The 20463-nt window shown below is 36.9% G+C and overlaps 1 protein-coding gene across 6 annotated transcripts in view; it reads right to left on the bottom strand.

The window, feature by feature from the left end:
• The window catches only part of LOC143237477 (uncharacterized), a 74700-nt gene that overhangs the window by 39737 nt on the left and 14500 nt on the right, over positions 1-20463 (bottom strand). For 3 of the 6 annotated variants that reach the window (XR_013020100.1, XM_076476788.1, XM_076476768.1), the window contains exon 2: positions 505-710. The exons of 1 other annotated variant lie outside the window; for it this stretch is intronic. Coding sequence is in view for 4 of the 5 variants with exons in the window: in XM_076476788.1 (XP_076332903.1) it covers positions 505-609 (105 nt within the window). In the remaining variant the exon portion in view is untranslated. The remainder of the gene's footprint in view (positions 1-504; positions 711-20463) is intronic. 2 more of the 6 variants (XM_076476778.1, XM_076476799.1) reach the window with 1 other exon arrangement.

The raw sequence follows: 20463 nt of genomic DNA, 5'->3' as shown, positions 1-20463 counted from the left end.
CAGGTCCTCTGAAAATATACAACCACAGTAGGGCTCTCTTCAGCCAGGTCCTCTGAACATATACCACCACAGTAGGGCTCTCTTCAGCCAGGTCCTCTGAACATATACCACCACAGTAGGGCTCTCTTCAGCCAGGTCCTCTGAAAATATACCACCACAGTAGGGCTCTCTTCAGCCAAGTCCTCTGAAAATATACCACCACAGTAGGGCTCTCTTCAGCCAGGTCCTCTGAAAATATACCACCACAGTAGGGCTCTCTTCAGCCAGGTCCTCACGAGGCAAGAAATAGTTACTCTTGAATTCCAAATTCATCCAGACAAATGATGAGATGGCAAACTTATTGTCAAGGTTGCGCGCATCGTATATATTTATTGTTGTTTTGTTTTAGTATTTATGCTTACACTTTTGGCCGTCAGTTTTTATACTGTTTCAAGTGATAATTATGTAGAATAAATTAGATATAAAAGCTTTATGAAAAAATCACTCACGATGTTTCATCCATACCTGGTAAACAGCATGACCATCATCTTTACCAAAGTTCGTTGAGTTCTCTGCAGAGTAAAGAGGGTACCGAAGAGGCACTTCGTGTCCAAAAGCACTTCTGTGCATGGCCTGTATTTTACTCTAACTTCGTTCTACCATATCTGGTCCATCAATAGAAGAAGAAAGATTTTAGCCGAACGTCACTCGTCCATTAACCATATTCTAGACTACAAAGAAACATAAAACCTTGCTCAATGGCCTCTAGAGGGTATTTTGTTTTTCTGAATTCATAGGTAGAAAAAATTAGACATTTTGTCAATTAAGTTGGAGAAAAACAAAACAGAAAACTGTTTTTACTCTCTAGATATTAATAATAATTATTTCAGTCAATGTTTCACTATTGTGGCTTCATCAAATCAGATACTGGAGCACTTAATCAAGACGTATTTACGAAATAATTTCTTGGAACTTTCATTAATGCCTTAATAAACATTAACTGATCATTTTGAACAAAACTTTAAGACGTTGTACTTTGTTACAGACATACACAAAACTTGGATTTCAAAATATAATCAACTTATCTATCGCTGCTGCCCCACGCTAGTACAGCGGTAAGTCTACGGATTTACAACGCTAAAATCAGGGGTTCGATTCCCTTCGGTGGGCTCAGCAGATAGCTCGATGTGGCTTTGCTATACGAAAAACACAGACACACGCGCTGCCTCACTCACTCGAAAATCATAACATTGCGAGCAGTGATGAACTGAAGGGAAGACTGCTAGTCAACACCCACCGCCAACACTTGAGCTACTCTTTTACCAATCAATAATCTGATTGACTATCACTTTATAACGCCCCCAAGGCTGAAAGGGCGAACATCTTCGGCGATTGAGATTTGAAACCGTAGATTGCGAGTCACGCGTCCTGACCATCAGGCTATGCCAGATCCCCTCCTAACTTATGCCGTTCATTGGTATTTCTTTCTTTTTCTACGAAAGTTTATTGAGCAAACTGACGTTTTCTATTGTGGGGCTCAAATTTATCTTGCATGACCAATACTGTGTTTTGTTTTTCCAAAAAGACTTATCATTTATAAGTTTATTTACAACTTGACAAGCATACTTATTGAAATCGTAGCAAATTTTACGCAGAACTTCTTTTAACAATATACTGTACGCAAGCGTATATTACAGTTTTTGTTTGTTTGTTTCCGTTATAAAATTGTTATCAATAGAAGAATTAAAAATAAATTGTTAAAAGTTATGGATTTGGTTTGGCAGTTCGCAATAGTGAAATAGAACCACTGAATATTCTAGAAATTTCTTGACTTTAACGTCATGCGCCCTCTAACGTCTGAATTACAACATTAAAATTATAGCGTGTAACAACATTGGGAGACTAAGAGATACAAGAATTATCAAAGTATAAAAAAAGCGTCAGATGTAATGGGTTTAAAGCTACACTGCAGTAGCTGCTATTAGGCTTAACAACCCAGCCAACGTACAAGTGTAGTTTTCTGTACAGCAGTGTAAAAGTATTTAAGCTGGTAGAGACATTAAAGGTGAAAGTTAACTAAGCTGTGATTATTAAATGTGGTGCGAATGTTAATTTGATTTCAAATATAACAACGAAAAATAACGTTACAACAATTTTATATTACTTGCTAATGTTGTTATGGATACTTTAACATTAAACAGTGAAAACTAGCACTTACATGAAATCAGTAAAGAAGGGTAAAAGAAACAGATAAGGTTATGTATTTTCCAACTGAGAAAGCGACGTAGTGAACGTAAAATGAATAATCATATATCAACTTGAAAATCTAACATCAGTAATACACGATATTACCTAATTTTACTGGACGTCTTCAGTCCATTTTGTTGTTATAAACATTAGTAATACACGATATTACCTAATTTTACTGGACGTCTTCAGTCCATTTTGTTGTTGTAAACATTAGTAATACACGATATTACCTAATTTTACTGGACGTCTTCAGTCCATTTTGTTGTTGTAAACATTAGTAATACACGATATTACCTAATTTTACTGGACGTCTTCAGTCCATTTTGTTGTTGTAAACATTAGTAATACACGATATTACCTAATTTTACTGGACGTCTTCAGTCCATTTTGTTGTTGTAAACATTAGTAATACACGATATTACCTAATTTTACTGGACGTCTTCAGTCCATTTTGTTGTTGTAAACATTAGTAATACACGATATTACCTAATTTTCTTCACTGGACGTCTATTACCTAATTTTACTGGACGTCTTCAGTCCATTTGTTGTTGTAAACATTAGTAATACACGATATTACCTAATTTTACTGGACGTCTTCAGTCCATTTTGTTGTTGTAAACATTAGTAATACACGATATTACCTAATTTTACTGGACGTCTTCAGTCCATTTTGTTGTTGTAAACATTAGTAATACACGATATTACCTAATTTTACTGGACGTCTTCAGTCCATTTTGTTGTTGTAAACATTAGTAATACACGATATTACCTAATTTTACTGGACGTCTTCAGTCCATTTTGTTGTTGTAAACATTAGTAATACACGATATTACCTAATTTTACTGGACGTCTTCAGTCCATTTTGTTGTTGTAAACATTAGTAATACACGATATTACCTAATTTTACTGGACGTCTTCAGTCCATTTTGTTGTTGTAAACATTAGTAATACACGATATTACCTAATTTTACTGGACGTCTTCAGTCCATTTTGTTGTTGTAAACATTAGTAATACACGATATTACCTAATTTTACTGGACGTCTTCAGTCCATTTTGTTGTTGTAAACATTAGTAATACACGATATTACCTAATTTTACTGGACGTCTTCAGTCCATTTTGTTGTTGTAAACATTAGTAATACACGATATTACCTAATTTTACTGGACGTCTTCAGTCCATTTTGTTGTTGTAAACATTAGTAATACACGATATTACCTAATTTTACTGGACGTCTTCAGTCCATTTTGTTGTTGTAAACATTAGTAATACACGATATTACCTAATTTTACTGGACGTCTTCAGTCCATTTTGTTGTTGTAAACATTAGTAATACACGATATTACCTAATCTTACTGGACGTCTTCAGTCCATTTTGTTGTTGTAAACATTAGTAATACACGATATTACCTAATCTTACTGGACGTCTTCAGTCCATTTTGTTGTTGTAAACATTAGTAATACACGATATTACCTAATCTTACTGGACGTCTTCAGTCCATTTTGTTGTTGTAAACATTAGTAATACACGATATTACCTAATCTTACTGGACGTCTTCAGTCCATTTTGTTGTTGTAAACATTAGTAATACATTAGTTGTTGTAAACATTAGTAATACACGATATTACCTAATCTTACTGGACGTCTTCAGTCCATTTTGTTGTTGTAAACATTAGTAATACACGATATTACCTAATCTTACTGGACGTCTTCAGTCCATTTTGTTGTTGTAAACATTAGTAATACACGATATTACCTAATCTTACTGGACGTCTTCAGTCCATTTTGTTGTTGTAAACATTAGTAATACACGATATTACCTAATCTTACTGGACGTCTTCAGTCCATTTTGTTGTTGTAAACATTAGTAATACACGATATTACCTAATCTTACTGGACGTCTTCAGTCCATTTTGTTGTTGTAAACATTAGTAATACACGATATTACCTAATCTTACTGGACGTCTTCAGTCCATTTTGTTGTTGTAAACATTAGTAATACACGATATTACCTAATCTTACTGGACGTCTTCAGTCCATTTTGTTGTTGTAAACATTAGTAATACACGATATTACCTAATCTTACTGGACGTCTTCAGTCCATTTTGTTGTTGTAAACATGTAATACATATTAGTAATACACGATATTACCTAATCTTACTGGACGTCTTCAGTCCATTTTGTTGTTGTAAACATTAGTAATACACGATATTACCTAATCTTACTGGACGTCTTCAGTCCATTTTGTTGTTGTAAACATTAGTAATACACGATATTACCTAATCTTACTGGACGTCTTCAGTCCATTTTGTTGTTGTAAACATTAGTAATACACGATATTACCTAATCTTACTGGACGTCTTCAGTCCATTTTGTTGTTGTAAACATTAGTAATACACGATATTACCTAATCTTACTGGACGTCTTCAGTCCATTTTGTTGTTGTAAACATTAGTAATACACGATATTACCTAATCTTACTGGACGTCTTCAGTCCATTTTGTTGTTGTAAACATTAGTAATACACGATATTACCTAATCTTACTGGACGTCTTCAGTCCATTTTGTTGTTGTAAACATTAGTAATACACGATATTACCTAATTACTGGACGTCTTCAGTCCATTTTGTTGTTGTAAACATTAGTAATACTTTACTGGACGTCTTCAGTCCATTTTGTTGTTGTAAACATTAGTAATACACGATATTACCTAATCTTACTGGACGTCTTCAGTCCATTTTGTTGTTGTAAACATTAGTAATACACGATATTACCTAATCTTACTGGACGTCTTCAGTCCATTTTGTTGTTGTAAACATTAGTAATACACGATATTACCTAATCTTACTGGACGTCTTCAGTCCATTTTGTTGTTGTAAACATTAGTAATACACGATATTACCTAATCTTACTGGACGTCTTCAGTCCATTTTGTTGTTGTAAACATTAGTAATACACGATATTACCTAATCTTACTGGACGTCTTCAGTCCATTTTGTTGTTGTAAACATTAGTAATACACGATATTACCTAATCTTACTGGACGTCTTCATTACCTAATCTTACTGGACGTCTTCAGTCCATTTTGTTGTTGTAAACATTAGTAATACACGATATTACCTAATCTTACTGGACGTCTTCAGTCCATTTTGTTGTTGTAAACATTAGTAATACACGATATTACCTAATCTTACTGGACGTCTTCAGTCCATTTTGTTGTTGTAAACATTAGTAATACACGATATTACCTAATCTTACTGGACGTCTTCAGTCCATTTTGTTGTTGTAAACATTAGTAATACACGATATTACCTAATCTTACTGGACGTCTTCAGTCCATTTTGTTGTTGTAAACATTAGTAATACACGATATTACCTAATCTTACTGGACGTCTTCAGTCCATTTTGTTGTTGTAAACATTAGTAATACACGATATTACCTAATCTTACTGGACGTCTTCAGTCCATTTTGTTGTTGTAAACATTAGTAATACACGATATTACCTAATCTTACTGGACGTCTTCAGTCCATTTTGTTGTTGTAAACATTAGTAATACACGATATTACCTAATCTTACTGGACGTCTTCAGTCCATTTTGTTGTTGTAAACATTAGTAATACACGATATTACCTAATCTTACTGGACGTCTTCAGTCCATTTTGTTGTTGTAAACATTAGTAATACACGATATTACCTAATCTTACTGGACGTCTTCAGTCCATTTTGTTGTTGTAAACATTAGTAATACACGATATTACCTAATCTTACTGGACGTCTTCAGTCCATTTTGTTGTTGTAAACATTAGTAATACACGATATTACCTAATTTTACTGGACGTCTTCAGTCCATTTTGTTGTTGTAAACATTAGTAATACACGATATTACCTAATTTTACTGGACGTCTTCAGTCCATTTTGTTGTTGTAAACATTAGTAATACACGATATTACCTAATTTTACTGGACGTCTTCAGTCCATTTTGTTGTTGTAAACATTAGTAATACACGATATTACCTAATTTTACTGGACGTCTTCAGTCCATTTTGTTGTTGTAAACATTAGTAATACACGATATTACCTAATTTTACTGGACGTCTTCAGTCCATTTTGTTGTTGTAAACATTAGTAATACACGATATTACCTAATTTTACTGGACGTCTTCAGTCCATTTTGTTGTTGTAAACATTAGTAATACACGATATTACCTAATTTTACTGGACGTCTTCAGTCCATTTTGTTGTTGTAAACATTAGTAATACACGATATTACCTAATTTTACTGGACGTCTTCAGTCCATTTTGTTGTTGTAAACATTAGTAATACACGATATTACCTAATTTTACTGGACGTCTTCAGTCCATTTTGTTGTTGTAAACATTAGTAATACACGATATTACCTAATTTTACTGGACGTCTTCAGTCCATTTTGTTGTTGTAAACATTAGTAATACACGATATTACCTAATTTTACTGGACGTCTTCAGTCCATTTTGTTGTTGTAAACATTAGTAATACACGATATTACCTAATTTTACTGGACGTCTTCAGTCCATTTTGTTGTTGTAAACATTAGTAATACACGATATTACCTAATTTTACTGGACGTCTTCAGTCCATTTTGTTGTTGTAAACATTAGTAATACACGATATTACCTAATTTTACTGGACGTCTTCAGTCCATTTTGTTGTTGTAAACATTAGTAATACACGATATTACCTAATTTTACTGGACGTCTTCAGTCCATTTTGTTGTTGTAAACATTAGTAATACACGATATTACCTAATTTTACTGGACGTCTTCAGTCCATTTTGTTGTTGTAAACATTAGTAATACACGATATTACCTAATTTTACTGGACGTCTTCAGTCCATTTTGTTGTTGTAAACATTAGTAATACACGATATTACCTAATTTTACTGGACGTCTTCAGTCCATTTTGTTGTTGTAAACATTAGTAATACACGATATTACCTAATTTTACTGGACGTCTTCAGTCCATTTTGTTGTTGTAAACATTAGTAATACACGATATTACCTAATTTTACTGGACGTCTTCAGTCCATTTTGTTGTTGTAAACATTAGTAATACACGATATTACCTAATTTTACTGGACGTCTTCAGTCCATTTTGTTGTTGTAAACATTAGTAATACACGATATTACCTAATTTTACTGGACGTCTTCAGTCCATTTTGTTGTTGTAAACATTAGTAATACACGATATTACCTAATTTTACTGGACGTCTTCAGTCCATTTTGTTGTTGTAAACATTAGTAATACACGATATTACCTAATTTTACTGGACGTCTTCAGTCCATTTTGTTGTTGTAAACATTAGTAATACACGATATTACCTAATTTTACTGGACGTCTTCAGTCCATTTTGTTGTTATAAACATTAGTAATACACGATATTACCTAATTTTACTGGACGTCTTCAGTCCATTTTGTTGTTATAAACATTAGTAATACACGATATTACCTAATTTTACTGGACGTCTTCAGTCCATTTTGTTGTTATGAAAATAATGTAAGTGAAACAAACTATTACCTAATTTTACTGGACGTCTTCAGTCCATTTTGTTGTTATGAAAATAATGTAAGTGAAACAAACTTACGGTTAATGTTTAGCCTAAAGTACCCAAAAGCCATAAAAACTGTTAGGATGTTCCCCTTCATTCCTTATGCCATAATCTTTTTCGATTTTCTAAATTTAATAGTCAACTTACGTAAGTAGTCAGTTTTAAGTTGATAATTTGATCACAAACTCATCTCCAGATTGTGCAAGAGAACAGACGTCCATAGGTGCGATTGCGATATTCTAACCATAAGTGACATGAAGACGAAAGTACTGATGTATTTTGGGTATTTCAAGGAAGCTTTGTATGGTCTGGTTTTTGTTAAGCCCAAAACTTCAGCTTAGTAAATGGATATTAGAGACGTGCAGAGAGGTGAGAAAACCTTTCACATAGTGTGGGTGTGTATTAGTCATTAAGCGCAGTAATGACTAGTGTGCAAGGACTGTCCAGGACAAAAACAATGGCCGCCATATTTTGTACTGCCCATCATGGTTTCAAATCTTTCTTATAACAATTCAAGAAAATTTATAAATAGCTAACCTGGGTTTTCATTAACACTGTTGGTTTCATCCCAACTTCCATTTATTAACTGCTAAAATAAAAAAACAACAACAAGTATAATGTAGGGATGATGTATAATGGCAAAACAAATTAATACATAAAACAATATAAACATCCGTACATAAGTGGCCATTGAGTCCATACTACAAGATGACAGCATAAAGCTGTATAGCATATAAAATACTTACTTAATACATAAAACAATATAAACATCCGTACATAAGTAGCCATTGAGCCAATACTACAAGATGGCAGCATAAAGCTGTATAGCATATAAAATACTTAATACATAAAACAATATAAACATCCGTACATAAGTAGCCATTGAGCCAATACTACCAGATGACAGCATAAAGCTGTATAGCATATAAAATACTTAATTAATACATAAAACAATATAAACATCCGTACATAAGTAGCCATTGAGCCAATACTACAAGATGACAGCATAAAGCTGTATAGCATATAAAATACTTAATTAATACATAAAACAATATAAACATCCGTACATAAGTAGCCATTGAGCCAATACTACAAGATGACAGCATAAAGCTGTATAGCATATAAAATACTTAATTAATACATAAAACAATATAAACATCCGTACATAAGTAGCCATTGAGCCAATACTACAAGATGACAGCATAAAGCTGTATAGCATATAAAATACTTAATTAATACATAAAACAATATAAACATCCGTACATAAGTAGCCATTGAGCCAATACTACAAGATGACAGCATAAAGCTGTATAGCATATAAAATACTTAATTAATACATAAAACAATATAAACATCCGTACATAAGTAGCCATTGAGCCAATACTACAAGATGACAGCATAAAGCTGTATAGCATATAAAATACTTAATTAATACATAAAACAATATAAACATCCGTACATAAGTAGCCATTGAGCCAATACTACAAGATGACAGCATAAAGCTGTATAGCATATAAAATACTTAATTAATACATAAAACAATATAAACATCCGTACATAAGTAGCCATTGAGCCAATACTACAAGATGACAGCATAAAGCTGTATAGCATATAAAATACTTAATTAATACATAAAACAATATAAACATCCGTACATAAGTAGCCATTGAGCCAATACTACAAGATGACAGCATAAAGCTGTATAGCATATAAAATACTTAATTAATACATAAAACAATATAAACATCCGTACATAAGTAGCCATTGAGCCAATACTACAAGATGACAGCATAAAGCTGTATAGCATATAAAATACTTAATTAATACATAAAACAATATAAACATCCGTACATAAGTAGCCATTGAGTCAATACTACAAGATGACAGCATATAGCTGTATAGCATATAAAATACTTTTATTGAAATCTGAATTCATAGAAATTAAATACTTAGTTGTTGGTAATTTTCTCTTGGAAAGATTCGATTACTTATGTAGAGTTTTTGTATGGTTTCATTCTTTCCTTGTTTCTGTAGGGTTTTCTATGGCATTACCATCCATACCTCATCTTATCTTTTCAAAATTGTTCTTGATAGTTGTATGAGGTGTTGAGACACTGAGGATTGTTTGTTTGTTTTGGAATTTCGCACAAAGCTACTCGAGGGCTATCTGTGCTAGCCGTCCCTAATTTAGCAGTGTAAGACTAGAGGGAAGGCAGCTAGTCATCATCACCCATCGCCAACTCTTGGGCTACTCTTTGACCAAAGAATAGTGGGATTGATCATCACATTATAACGCCCCCACGGCTGGGAGGGCGAGCATGTTTGGCGCGACGCGGGCGCGAATCCGCGACCCTCGGATTACGAGTCGCACGCCTTACGCGCTTGGCCATGCCAGGCCAAGACACAGAGAACTTGAACGAACTATTTAGTAGTAACACCTATAATACAATTTGGTGCAAGTTAAACTTCTAGTGGATTTATAACAACTTACACTGATGAACAATAGTTATTTTAATCATAGCATTTTACACAAAAATGGTATAACTATCTGACGTCAACTTGCATAAAGTAATCCGTTTATTTGGAGAGTAGCATCAGTGATGTTTGTTTGTGTTTGAACTTCGCGCAAAACTATACTGTGCTAGTCGTCCCTAATTTAACAGTGTAAGACTAGAGAAAGGCAGCTAGTCGTCACCACCTACCGCCAACTCTTGGGCTACTCTTTTACCAAATAATAGTCTGATTGACCGTCACATTATAACGCCCCCACGGCTAAATGGCCAAGCATATTTAGTGTGACGAGAATCGAACCCGCGACCCTCGGATTATGTGTCGAATGCCCTAACCACCTGGCCATGGCGGGCAATAAATATTGGAGTTCCTATGATGACCGTTAACAAAGGAAAACATACTTAAAACAACAACAAAAACTACTTAACCAAAAATATCTATGCATTTTGAATATTTTTTATCCCAGTTATAATTTCTGACACGAGCCGAACACAACGGTTTAACATATCGAGTTCCACACGGTTATTTCTCGAATGAGGCAACATTCACTACAAACAAACAATCTGACGGATGTGTCTTGCGACAAAAATATAATCCCAGAATTATTTGTATACAATTACTCTTTTCACTAGATCAAATAAAAACTTTGATATTTCAACTGTGTTAGGTTGAATTCGTTAGTGTAAGCACTGCTGGGAGAAGAAACTGTGTGAAGTTACGAGTGGAATACGTCAACCACACGTGCTACTTACCGACCTGACGAGGCCTTTCAAACCAAGACTAATAAAAGTCAAAGTATTTTAATCAACATATCTATAGAATTTCACACAGAAAATTAGTTCTTGAACTTTTATAATGAACAAGAACAAAAATCTGGAAGTTTGTTATAAAACGTTAATTAAGTGAAGTAGCCATGACGTTAATTAAGTGAAGTAGCCATGACACTCTTTGAAATATCTTAACATTTAATTTACATAACTCTGTTACGTGCAAATTATATACGCGAGAGTAAGTTTTTCGGTGAGGTTTTAAGGAGGTACATTCGTCCATATTGGTTAGTAATAAGATATTGTAAGTGAAAATACGTCAACACACTATGCGTGGCATATACAGTGGCAACCAGGCCTTTCGGTTACGCCAGGGAAAGATTTGGATATAAAAATAGCACAGACAAAAAAAAATTATACCGGCCCTCTAATGAGGCTGGGAGGGGGGGGGAGAATCGAGCCTTCGATATACGGTCGTAGTCCATGTATGGAAAAACCATGGCAGTGATAGCATCAAAGCAGACAAACCATGGCAGAGCCCACAGAGTCACCTTCTTTAGAAATGGGAATAGAATGTTGTTTGAAAGATGTTCGGCAAATATAAAATGACGCCTCCAATCAGGAGTATCCTCCTTCTTCAGATGACTCAAAAAAAGGTCACATTTGGAAATGGTAATAAGCCATAATGGAATGGGCTGACCTGTGGAGACAGCAATGCCATCCAAGGCCAGACATAAATCAGTCAGCTGCACCTGGATATAAAGGTCAAAAGAAACAATGGCAGGCCATTTATTCTGAAAAAGTATGGCCCACCAAGGAAGGAAAACACAGCCCCAGGTGAGATGCTGTGGTAATGACAAAAGTTTTAAAGTAAGGACAGTTGGAAATGGCAGAAGTGTAAAGGAGGTTCATGAGACTCAAACTCTGAATTGTTGAAGTACAGAAAGCCCCAGATGAAGAATAAAGGCCAACATCTTCAAGACAGAGCCATAGACCAGAGACCCATAGTCCAGTTTTGACAGAATGAGAGCACGATAGATCCTGAGCATAGAACATTAATCTGATCCCAAAGAAGTGGAAGAGAGGACATGGAAGATATTCAGTGCTCTTGTACACTTGACATGTAGCTGTTTCATGTGTTAAATGAAAGTCAGCTTATGGTCAAATATAAGCTCCAAAAATACTGAAGGAAGCACAACTTCTCCGAGACGTAGCTCAGGATTATGGTAAATACCCCACTGGTGGCAAAAAATGTATGCAAACCGTTTCAGAGAAAGAAAATGTAAAACCGTTTGCTGTGGTCCACTTCAATAAATCACTGATGGCAGTCTGTAGTTGTCACTCAATAAACCTCATGCTCAATGACTGATATGAGATGTGGAAGTCATTGACACAGAATTCATCTGCAATTGTAGGGGATTTGTCTAACAATAGCATTAATCTATATAATGAAAAGTGTGACACTCATGACACAGCTCTGAGGGATTCCAAGTTCATGACGGAAAGCACGGGAAAGTGTCGAACCCACAAGGACTTGGAATATCTAGTCCATTCAAATTGTTGGATAAAAATGGGCAAATGACTAGCTACACAACCCACAAGAGTGAAGCCCTCACAAAATGCTATACCTCCACGTAGTATCATAAGCTGTTTCACAGTCAAAAAACAGAAACAAGATCTTGTTGCTTGAGAAAGGTTCCCTGACTAAAGTTTCAAGTTGAATCATGTGGTCTATGGTGGAGCACTGTTATCAAAACCCACACTAAGCAGGCAAGAGTAGATTGTTTGATTATAGGAAGCAAACAAGAGAGCATTAACCATCCTCTCTAAGATCTTACAGAGACAGCTCAAAGCAACTGCACATTAGTTTGAAAGAATCTTAGAATTCTTCCTGGGCTTAGAAAAAGGGGGGACGTTGGCCTAGTGCCAAGCACCATTCTCCTGCCAGATCTGGTTAAAAACAACCAGAAGAGTAGCAACAGAGATAGATGAGAGATGGGACAATATTTTGGAATGATGAATGTAATCAGGTCTGACTGATGTACTGCCAGAGTGATGAAGAGCAAACTTGAAGTTCCAACAGTGTAAAGGGGCAATATAGTCATAGGGACAAACAGCCTGAAAAGAAAGAGGCAACTGATCTGACTGAATATTGATAGCTAAAAAGGTGGGAGAAGAAACAGAAGTGTCCGATGCAGAAAAAAAAAAGCTTTAATCGAGGCTATTGGCGATGTTCTAGGCATCAGTAACTTCCTGACCATTATAGAGCAAAACTAAAGGGGGAAGAAGAGTACTGCCTATTGACCTTCCAAATCTTGTCCCATATGACTTTAGAACTGGTGGTAGAATAAATGCTAGTTTTGTAGTTAATCTAAGATTCCTTCTCGCTTTGACATCCGACTTACCGAGCATGTGTATGGGCCTGCTGGAAAGCAATGTGGTTTAAAAGTGTGGGATACCTGCAAAAGTTATCCCCAGTCCGTTTTAAAACCTTCCATGCCATGTGACAGGCAGAATTTCACCACAGACGAGGATATCATGGAAAACGTATCGAGGAATACACTGGGCAACTGCCTGAACAACATAGTCAGTTACTGTTTCCACGCAGTCGTCTGTCAATGGCTCACAGATGGCGACAGTATCAGATTCTAAGAGAGCAACGAAAGAGGGCCAATTTGTCTGGTCCAAACTTCCATCAAGGCACTCAGGTCAGGTGGCATTGACTATGGCCAGCCTCTTTTAAAATGGCGGGAAAACGATCACTGCCCTAAGGGTTACTGTCAACCCTTCAAGAAAAGTAAGAAAAATATGAAGGGGAGCAGACAGATATTAACAGCAGTAAAAGACTAACTAGATACATGAAAATAAGTACAAAAACCAGTATTGAAGAGATACAGGTTGTGATCTGAGAGAATACACTCTATGGAACAACCCTTCTCCATCAATATCAGCACCACCCCCAGGATTAAAAAGGAAGATGGTAAACTGTTCAATGAGGGCATCAAGATATGATGATTATAAGTCTCTTCAGGAGATAACAAATAGTGATGGTGTGACCCAAGAAAACACAGATGACTATGGCCTCCAAGGGTGTTTTGAGTGGCAAAGACTGGACAGGCATACGCTGATCAACTAGCAGCGCCACTGCTCCATGTACTTGTCCATCACACAATCTGTTACTTCTGTGCAAAGAAAACTGCTGACAGGTTACTGCACTGGCAGGTTTCCGAAACGTTTCCTGGAAGGAGACACATTGGATGATAAGAATCAATCCAATCCTTAATGTCATCTGTATTCGAACGAAACACCCGACAGTTCCATTGTATGAAAATGGCCATTTTTATTTATGTGAAGGAGAATGGAACAATAAGCCCTTCTGGTTAAGACCACGTTTATTTTGTTTGTTTGTTTTTTACTTTATTGGATAAAAGTCTGTCAACCTCCATGAATCCTGTCCTGGATCGGGTAGGCATCTCAGAGCTGGAGAAGAAGATGGACCAGAGAAAACGCTCAAAGCCAAAGGAAGTGGATTTGGGCAGCCACTAAGTGGCAGGAACATAGGTGGAAGTATGTGTAAACTAGTCAACTGTTAACTATGGAGGGAAAAGACTCTTTATACGTTTTGCAAACGGTTCTGCTGGAAGCATGGAGAGCTCATTTATCACTCCCACTGTGGCAGTGTAGTGCACCAGTATATGTTTGAGATAGTGAGGGACAATATCTTACGAGCCTCTGGGTGGGAGATATTGTTTACAGTCTTTAGTATTGTACCTCTTTCTCTTCCATCCACTTAGAGCAAGAACTAGAGTAAGAGGGGTGTTAATCACTAAAGTCAACACAGTATGGTTTCACTTTGAACTTATAGGCGTTGTGGCCACCACAACGAGTAAATGTTAAAGAATCACGTCATAACCTATTCTAGTGACCAAACTCCTGACGCTGGAAACATCTGAAGGGGCTGGGAGTGTATGTCCAAACCGAGCAGTTGAGATAGCCTGCCTTAACTGTGGCAGTTGGCCGTGGTGATGTAAACATCAAAATGAGAGCATTAGTAGGCATCATAATTCAGTTTTGCAAGTGAAGGTTTGGCGCAACACAGAAACGCCTTGGCTAGAAAAACCAGCGAGGATCTCCGATTCAAGAATGTTCTTCAAGTCCCTCTTAACACTAACTCCTCTTGAGGAAGTCAGGATTTCATGGGAAGCAACCGTGATGGGTATATTGTCAATGCTCTTCGAACTGGAGAGGAGTTTCATGTGTTGTGAAGATATTTCCACCAAGATGCCTCCTGAGTGCAGCTTCCAACTGGAGAGGAGTTTGATGTGTTGTCGTGAAGATATTTCCACCAAGATGTCTCCTGAGTGCAGCTTCCAACTGGAGAGGAGTTTGATGTGTTGTCGTGAAGATATTTCCACCAAGATGTCTCCTGAGTGCAGCTTCCAACTGGAGAGGAGTTTGATGTGTTGTCGTGAAGATATTTCCACCAAGATGTCTCCTGAGTGCAGCTTCCAACTGGAGAGGAGTTTGATGCGTTGTGGTAAAGATATTTCAACCAAGATGTCTCCTGAGTGCATCTTCCAACTGGAGAGGAGTTTGATGCGTTGTGGTGAAGATATTTCAACCAAGATGTCTCCTGAGTGCATCTTCCAACTGGAGAGGAGTTTGATGCGTTGTGGTGAAGATATTTCAACCAAGATGTCTCCTGAGTGCATCTTCCAACTGGAGAGGAGTTTGATGCGTTGTCGTGAAGATATTTCCACCAAGATGTCTCCTGAGTGCATCTTCCAACTGGAGAGGAGTTTGATGCGTTGTAGTGAAGATATTTCCATCAAGATGTCTCCTGAGTGCAGCTTCCAACTGGAGAGGAGTTTGATGTGTTGTGGTGAAGATATTTCCACCAAGATGTCTCCTGAGTGCAGCTTCCAACTGGAGAGGGGTTTGATGTGTTGTGATGAAGATATTTCCACCAAGATGTCTCCTGATGCAGCTTCCAACTGGAGAGGAGTTTGATGTGTTGTGGTGAAGATATTTTCACCAAGATGTCTCCTGAGTGCAGCTTCCAACTGGAGAGGAGTTTGATGTGTTGTGGTGAAGATATTTCCACCAAGATGTCTCCTGAGTGCAGCTTCCAACTGGAGAGGAGTTTAATGTGTTGTGGTGAAGATATTTCCACCAAGATGTCTCCTGAGTGCAGCTTCGTCACTGACTGACGGGAGCAAGCCAGCACCTCTAATCCCTTTTGAATGAAAAGAGGGATATCTGCCCTAAAGATGTTTCACAAAATAAATGTAGAATGAGAAATGAAGTGTTGAGTTCAACTTTGATGGTAACTGTATAACAGAGTTGTCCGTAGATGGTCGGTTTCCGACAAATGTTTTCGTTTTTTTTATTTTTTGTTCATGAGCGGGGATATCCACAATACAATAGCACATTTCAGTGTCCAATATCTCAATCCACTACGGAGCCCTACTGCAATATCAAGCAAGAACACTGCAGCAACGTTTCGTTAGCACCATACCCAAAAACCAGCATCAGATACAGTGTTCACACACCTGTTGATAACATCTGACACTGGTACTTTGTTGACCCTAGCCCAAGTGGACCAGTTGACTGACCAAATTGGTGCGTTAGGGTTGGACCCCTGGACCACCAAGATCCTCTCCTCCCCTTCAGGGTTTGCCACACATAACAAACACATGAGTGGAAATTCAAATCCCAAAGGAAGTAAACTGAAATTACAGAACCTTCTCTAGAAAGTTCCCTCACCACGAGGGAGTTGACGAGAGTAGCTTGCTATCTCTACGAGGCGATCGACAAAACCAAAATGAAACACTCTCGAAAGTACTATTAGTATTACACACGTTTGATGGATATTGTATCTCAGAACGGCTGGTATGGGTATTAACACTTTTACTGATAAGGAGAGAACAACGTTTCGACTTTCCTAGGTCATGCTCAGGTTAAGAAAGAATGAGTTTGAATGTGACCGTTGATGGACATGTCTTAGAGTAAAAACGGATACCGGATTGTAGGGAGCGTTGCAATTGAATGTTAGATTATTAATTAGTATCGGTATAAAGGTGTTCCTTTATATTGGTTCAGTTTTGGTTTTAGTTGCTGTATAGGTAGGGCTTCTTTGATTTTGCGTTTGCTTATATTGTTTCCCTACTTAGTATCTGGGTGTTTTCAATGGTTGTGTTTTTTTTATTTGCAGTGTTCATAAACGTGTAAAGGTGGTTTTATTTGTTGTTGTTCTTTGAATCTGGTTTCCATTTTTCTGTTTGTTTTTCCAATATAGAAGTTGTGGCAATTGTTGCATTATATTTTATATATTATGTTGGTGTTGGGTTTGTTAGTGTAGTTTTTATATTGTATGGAATTTAGTTTTGTACCTGGTTTTTGAATCAGTTTGGTGTTTAGTGGAATGTTGTGTTTTGTTACCAGTTTTTCCAAATGTTAGTTATTGTTTGCTGATATCAGGAACATATGGTATGCAGTAGTGTAAGGTTTTGTAGTTTGTTGTATCTGCGAACCCGTAACACGCTTGACCATGCCGGACCCCATGCACGTAAGTAACTTTATAGTCCAATTCAACAGATAATGCTACTTATGGGGCAATTCTCTAAAGGAAAAATATATACAGTGTAGCAAATGTAAAGAAATAAGATGTATTAAAGAACTATTAATTTTAAAACAATAGAGGGATCCTGCTATAAATATTAATCCCAGTACATTAGGGATCCTGCTATAAATATTAATCCCAGTACATTAGGGATCCTGCTATAAATATTAATCTCAGTACATTTATCTGTAGGTCAAAGTATGAATTAACTTTTACAAATTTGTAGTTTTACTTCTTGTTTCGAAAAAGGTACATGTGGGTGTTCAAGTCCACAATGTCATACATTTTCATTACCTTTCACTGTCTTGATCCAGGTGTGCGAAGGTGACTCCTCACGTAATTAAAAACAGTCCCCCGGAAGTGTAATGACGTTAGCTTTCCATCCACCCCCACCCGTATGATAATATTCATAAAAGTTAAATAGCAAGCAAAGGTTAAGCGGCAGATGAAATGGTTCATAAACGTAATACTGTTGTAGATCCCAAAATTTGTTACAAACAAATTAAACAGTACTGCATCAAGTGGAAAGTTGCCCACTTAAGCAACAGTAGCTGTCTTCACACGCATGCCTAGATGACAAAACACAAGCTCATCCATTTAACACGTTTAAAAGGTAAGATATGAGCAGCAGTGACGTACTAAGAGGGGAGTGCCATCTGGAGAGTTGAAATACCAGCACATGTTTCAAAACCAGGGGAGTGCCATCTGGAGAGTTGAAATACCAGCACATGTTTCAAAACCAGGGGAGTGCCATCTGGAGAGTTGAAATACCAGCACATGTTTCAAAACCAGGGAGTGCCATCTGGAGAGTTGAAATACCAGCACATGTTTCAAAACCAGGGGAGTGCCATCTGGAGAGTTGAAATACCAGCACATGTTTCAAAACCAGGGGAGTGCCATCTGGAGAGTTGAAATACCAGCACATGTTTCAAAACCAGGGGAGTGCCATCTGGAGAGTTGAAATACCAGCACATGTTTCAAAACCAGGGGAGTGCCATCTGGAGAGTTAAAATACCAGTATATGTTTTAAAACCAGGGGAGTGCCATCTGGAGAGTTGACATACCAGTACATGTTTTAAAACCAGGGGAGTGCCATTTGGAGAGTTGACATACCAGTACATGTTTTAAAACCAGGGGAGTGCCATTTGGAGAGTTGACATACCAGTACATGTTTTAAAACCAGGGGAGTCCCATCTGGAGAGTTGAAATACCAGTACATGTTTTAAAACCAGGGGAGTGCCATCTGGAGAGTTGAAATACCAGTACATGTTTTAAAACCAAATCAAATATTCACTAAAGTAAGAAAAATAAATTTAAATGTTCAAACTATTACAACAGTTTTATGTTAATTTCCACTATAAAATAAAGTTTTATTTGTATTGACAATACAAAATTTGCCAACAAAAAATTAAACCATTGATAAAAATTACATCAAAAAGCCAACGTTTGTTGACGTTTGGGTCATCAGTTTGTTGAGTACAGCCAGCTGCAACGGACATTCCAAGTCTTGTTCTCTTGACACTGACTCCACATACATGTGTGAAGTGATCAGATACGTCCACATTCAATATGACAAGGTTGATGTGAAGGAACCATTCTCGGGCTTCTTCCCAATTACCGGAAAGACTTCTGCTCAGTTCACAGAGGATATCCTGAGACATTTGAAGAGAGATGAACTGGACATACACCTGTGCCGTGGTCAAGGACATGATAACGCTGCAACTGTGGCTTACATTCATGGTGGTGGTCAGTCAAAGATCAGAGAGATTAATCCCAAGGCTTTGTTTGTGCCTTATGCAAATCATTCTCTAAACCTTTGCAGAGTCCACTCATTTGGAAACATTTATTCATGTGCGACTTTTTTTGGAAGAGAAAGTATTCCTTTTTTACATTATCACCTCATTGATGGGAAATGCTGGTGGAGAACGTAGACATGGCAGTCAAAAGACTACCACAGACAAGATGGAGTGCTCATTTATGACGTTGTGAACCCAATGAAGGCAAACTTTGAAAAGGTAACCTTAGCTCTTGATGTACTGTGTAATCCCACAGAAAATGTGGATGAAAAGAGGATCAGCTCAGATTTTACTGTCTACTGTATGTGATTTCTCTTTTTTGAGAGACCTTTCTTTCTGGTGTTAAGTCCTGAAAGAAAGTAATCTCATAAAAAAGTATTTGTAAACATTTGGAATCATCCTTGAAAAGTACATTGTAAAGCTCCAACGTTTACTGAAGATCAGCGCAATGGAACTGTAAAGATGGCCATTCATTATGCAGCTACAAAGTGTGAGGATATGAACATTTCTATGGAGAGGAGAGAGAGAGAGAGAGAGAGTAATATCCGTGAAAGGATTCCAGGAGATATGGCAAAGGATGTTGGTCTCGCATTGCCAGGGAAAGTGAAAAGGGCTATGTTTGAATGTCTTGATCATTTTCATCAAGAACTAGAGATTCATTCTAAGACAATGGATCAAATTCTGTCAATCTTCGCTGTTATTCAGCTAAACATTTTGGTTGTTGCAAAAGAAGAACCTCGGAAGTATATTCCAAATTTGAGTCAGATTTTCTGACAAAAATATTAGTGTGGAAATTTGATGACGTCGGAGGCATTTGGAAGCTGCCAAAATCAGCGTTGAAGAGGCAAAAAAATGGACTCCAATGCAGTTTCTGGAATTTATTGTGAATATTTGCCAAGCTTGTCACCATGTCAGATTATTTTTGACTGTCTGTGTGTATATTGCTTCAT

This window comes from Tachypleus tridentatus, chromosome 2 (genome assembly GCF_004210375.1).
Source record: "Tachypleus tridentatus isolate NWPU-2018 chromosome 2, ASM421037v1, whole genome shotgun sequence".
In the NCBI taxonomy this organism is placed as follows: domain Eukaryota; kingdom Metazoa; phylum Arthropoda; class Merostomata; order Xiphosura; family Limulidae; genus Tachypleus; species Tachypleus tridentatus.
This window is presented reverse-complemented; position numbering and strand designations above follow the sequence as displayed.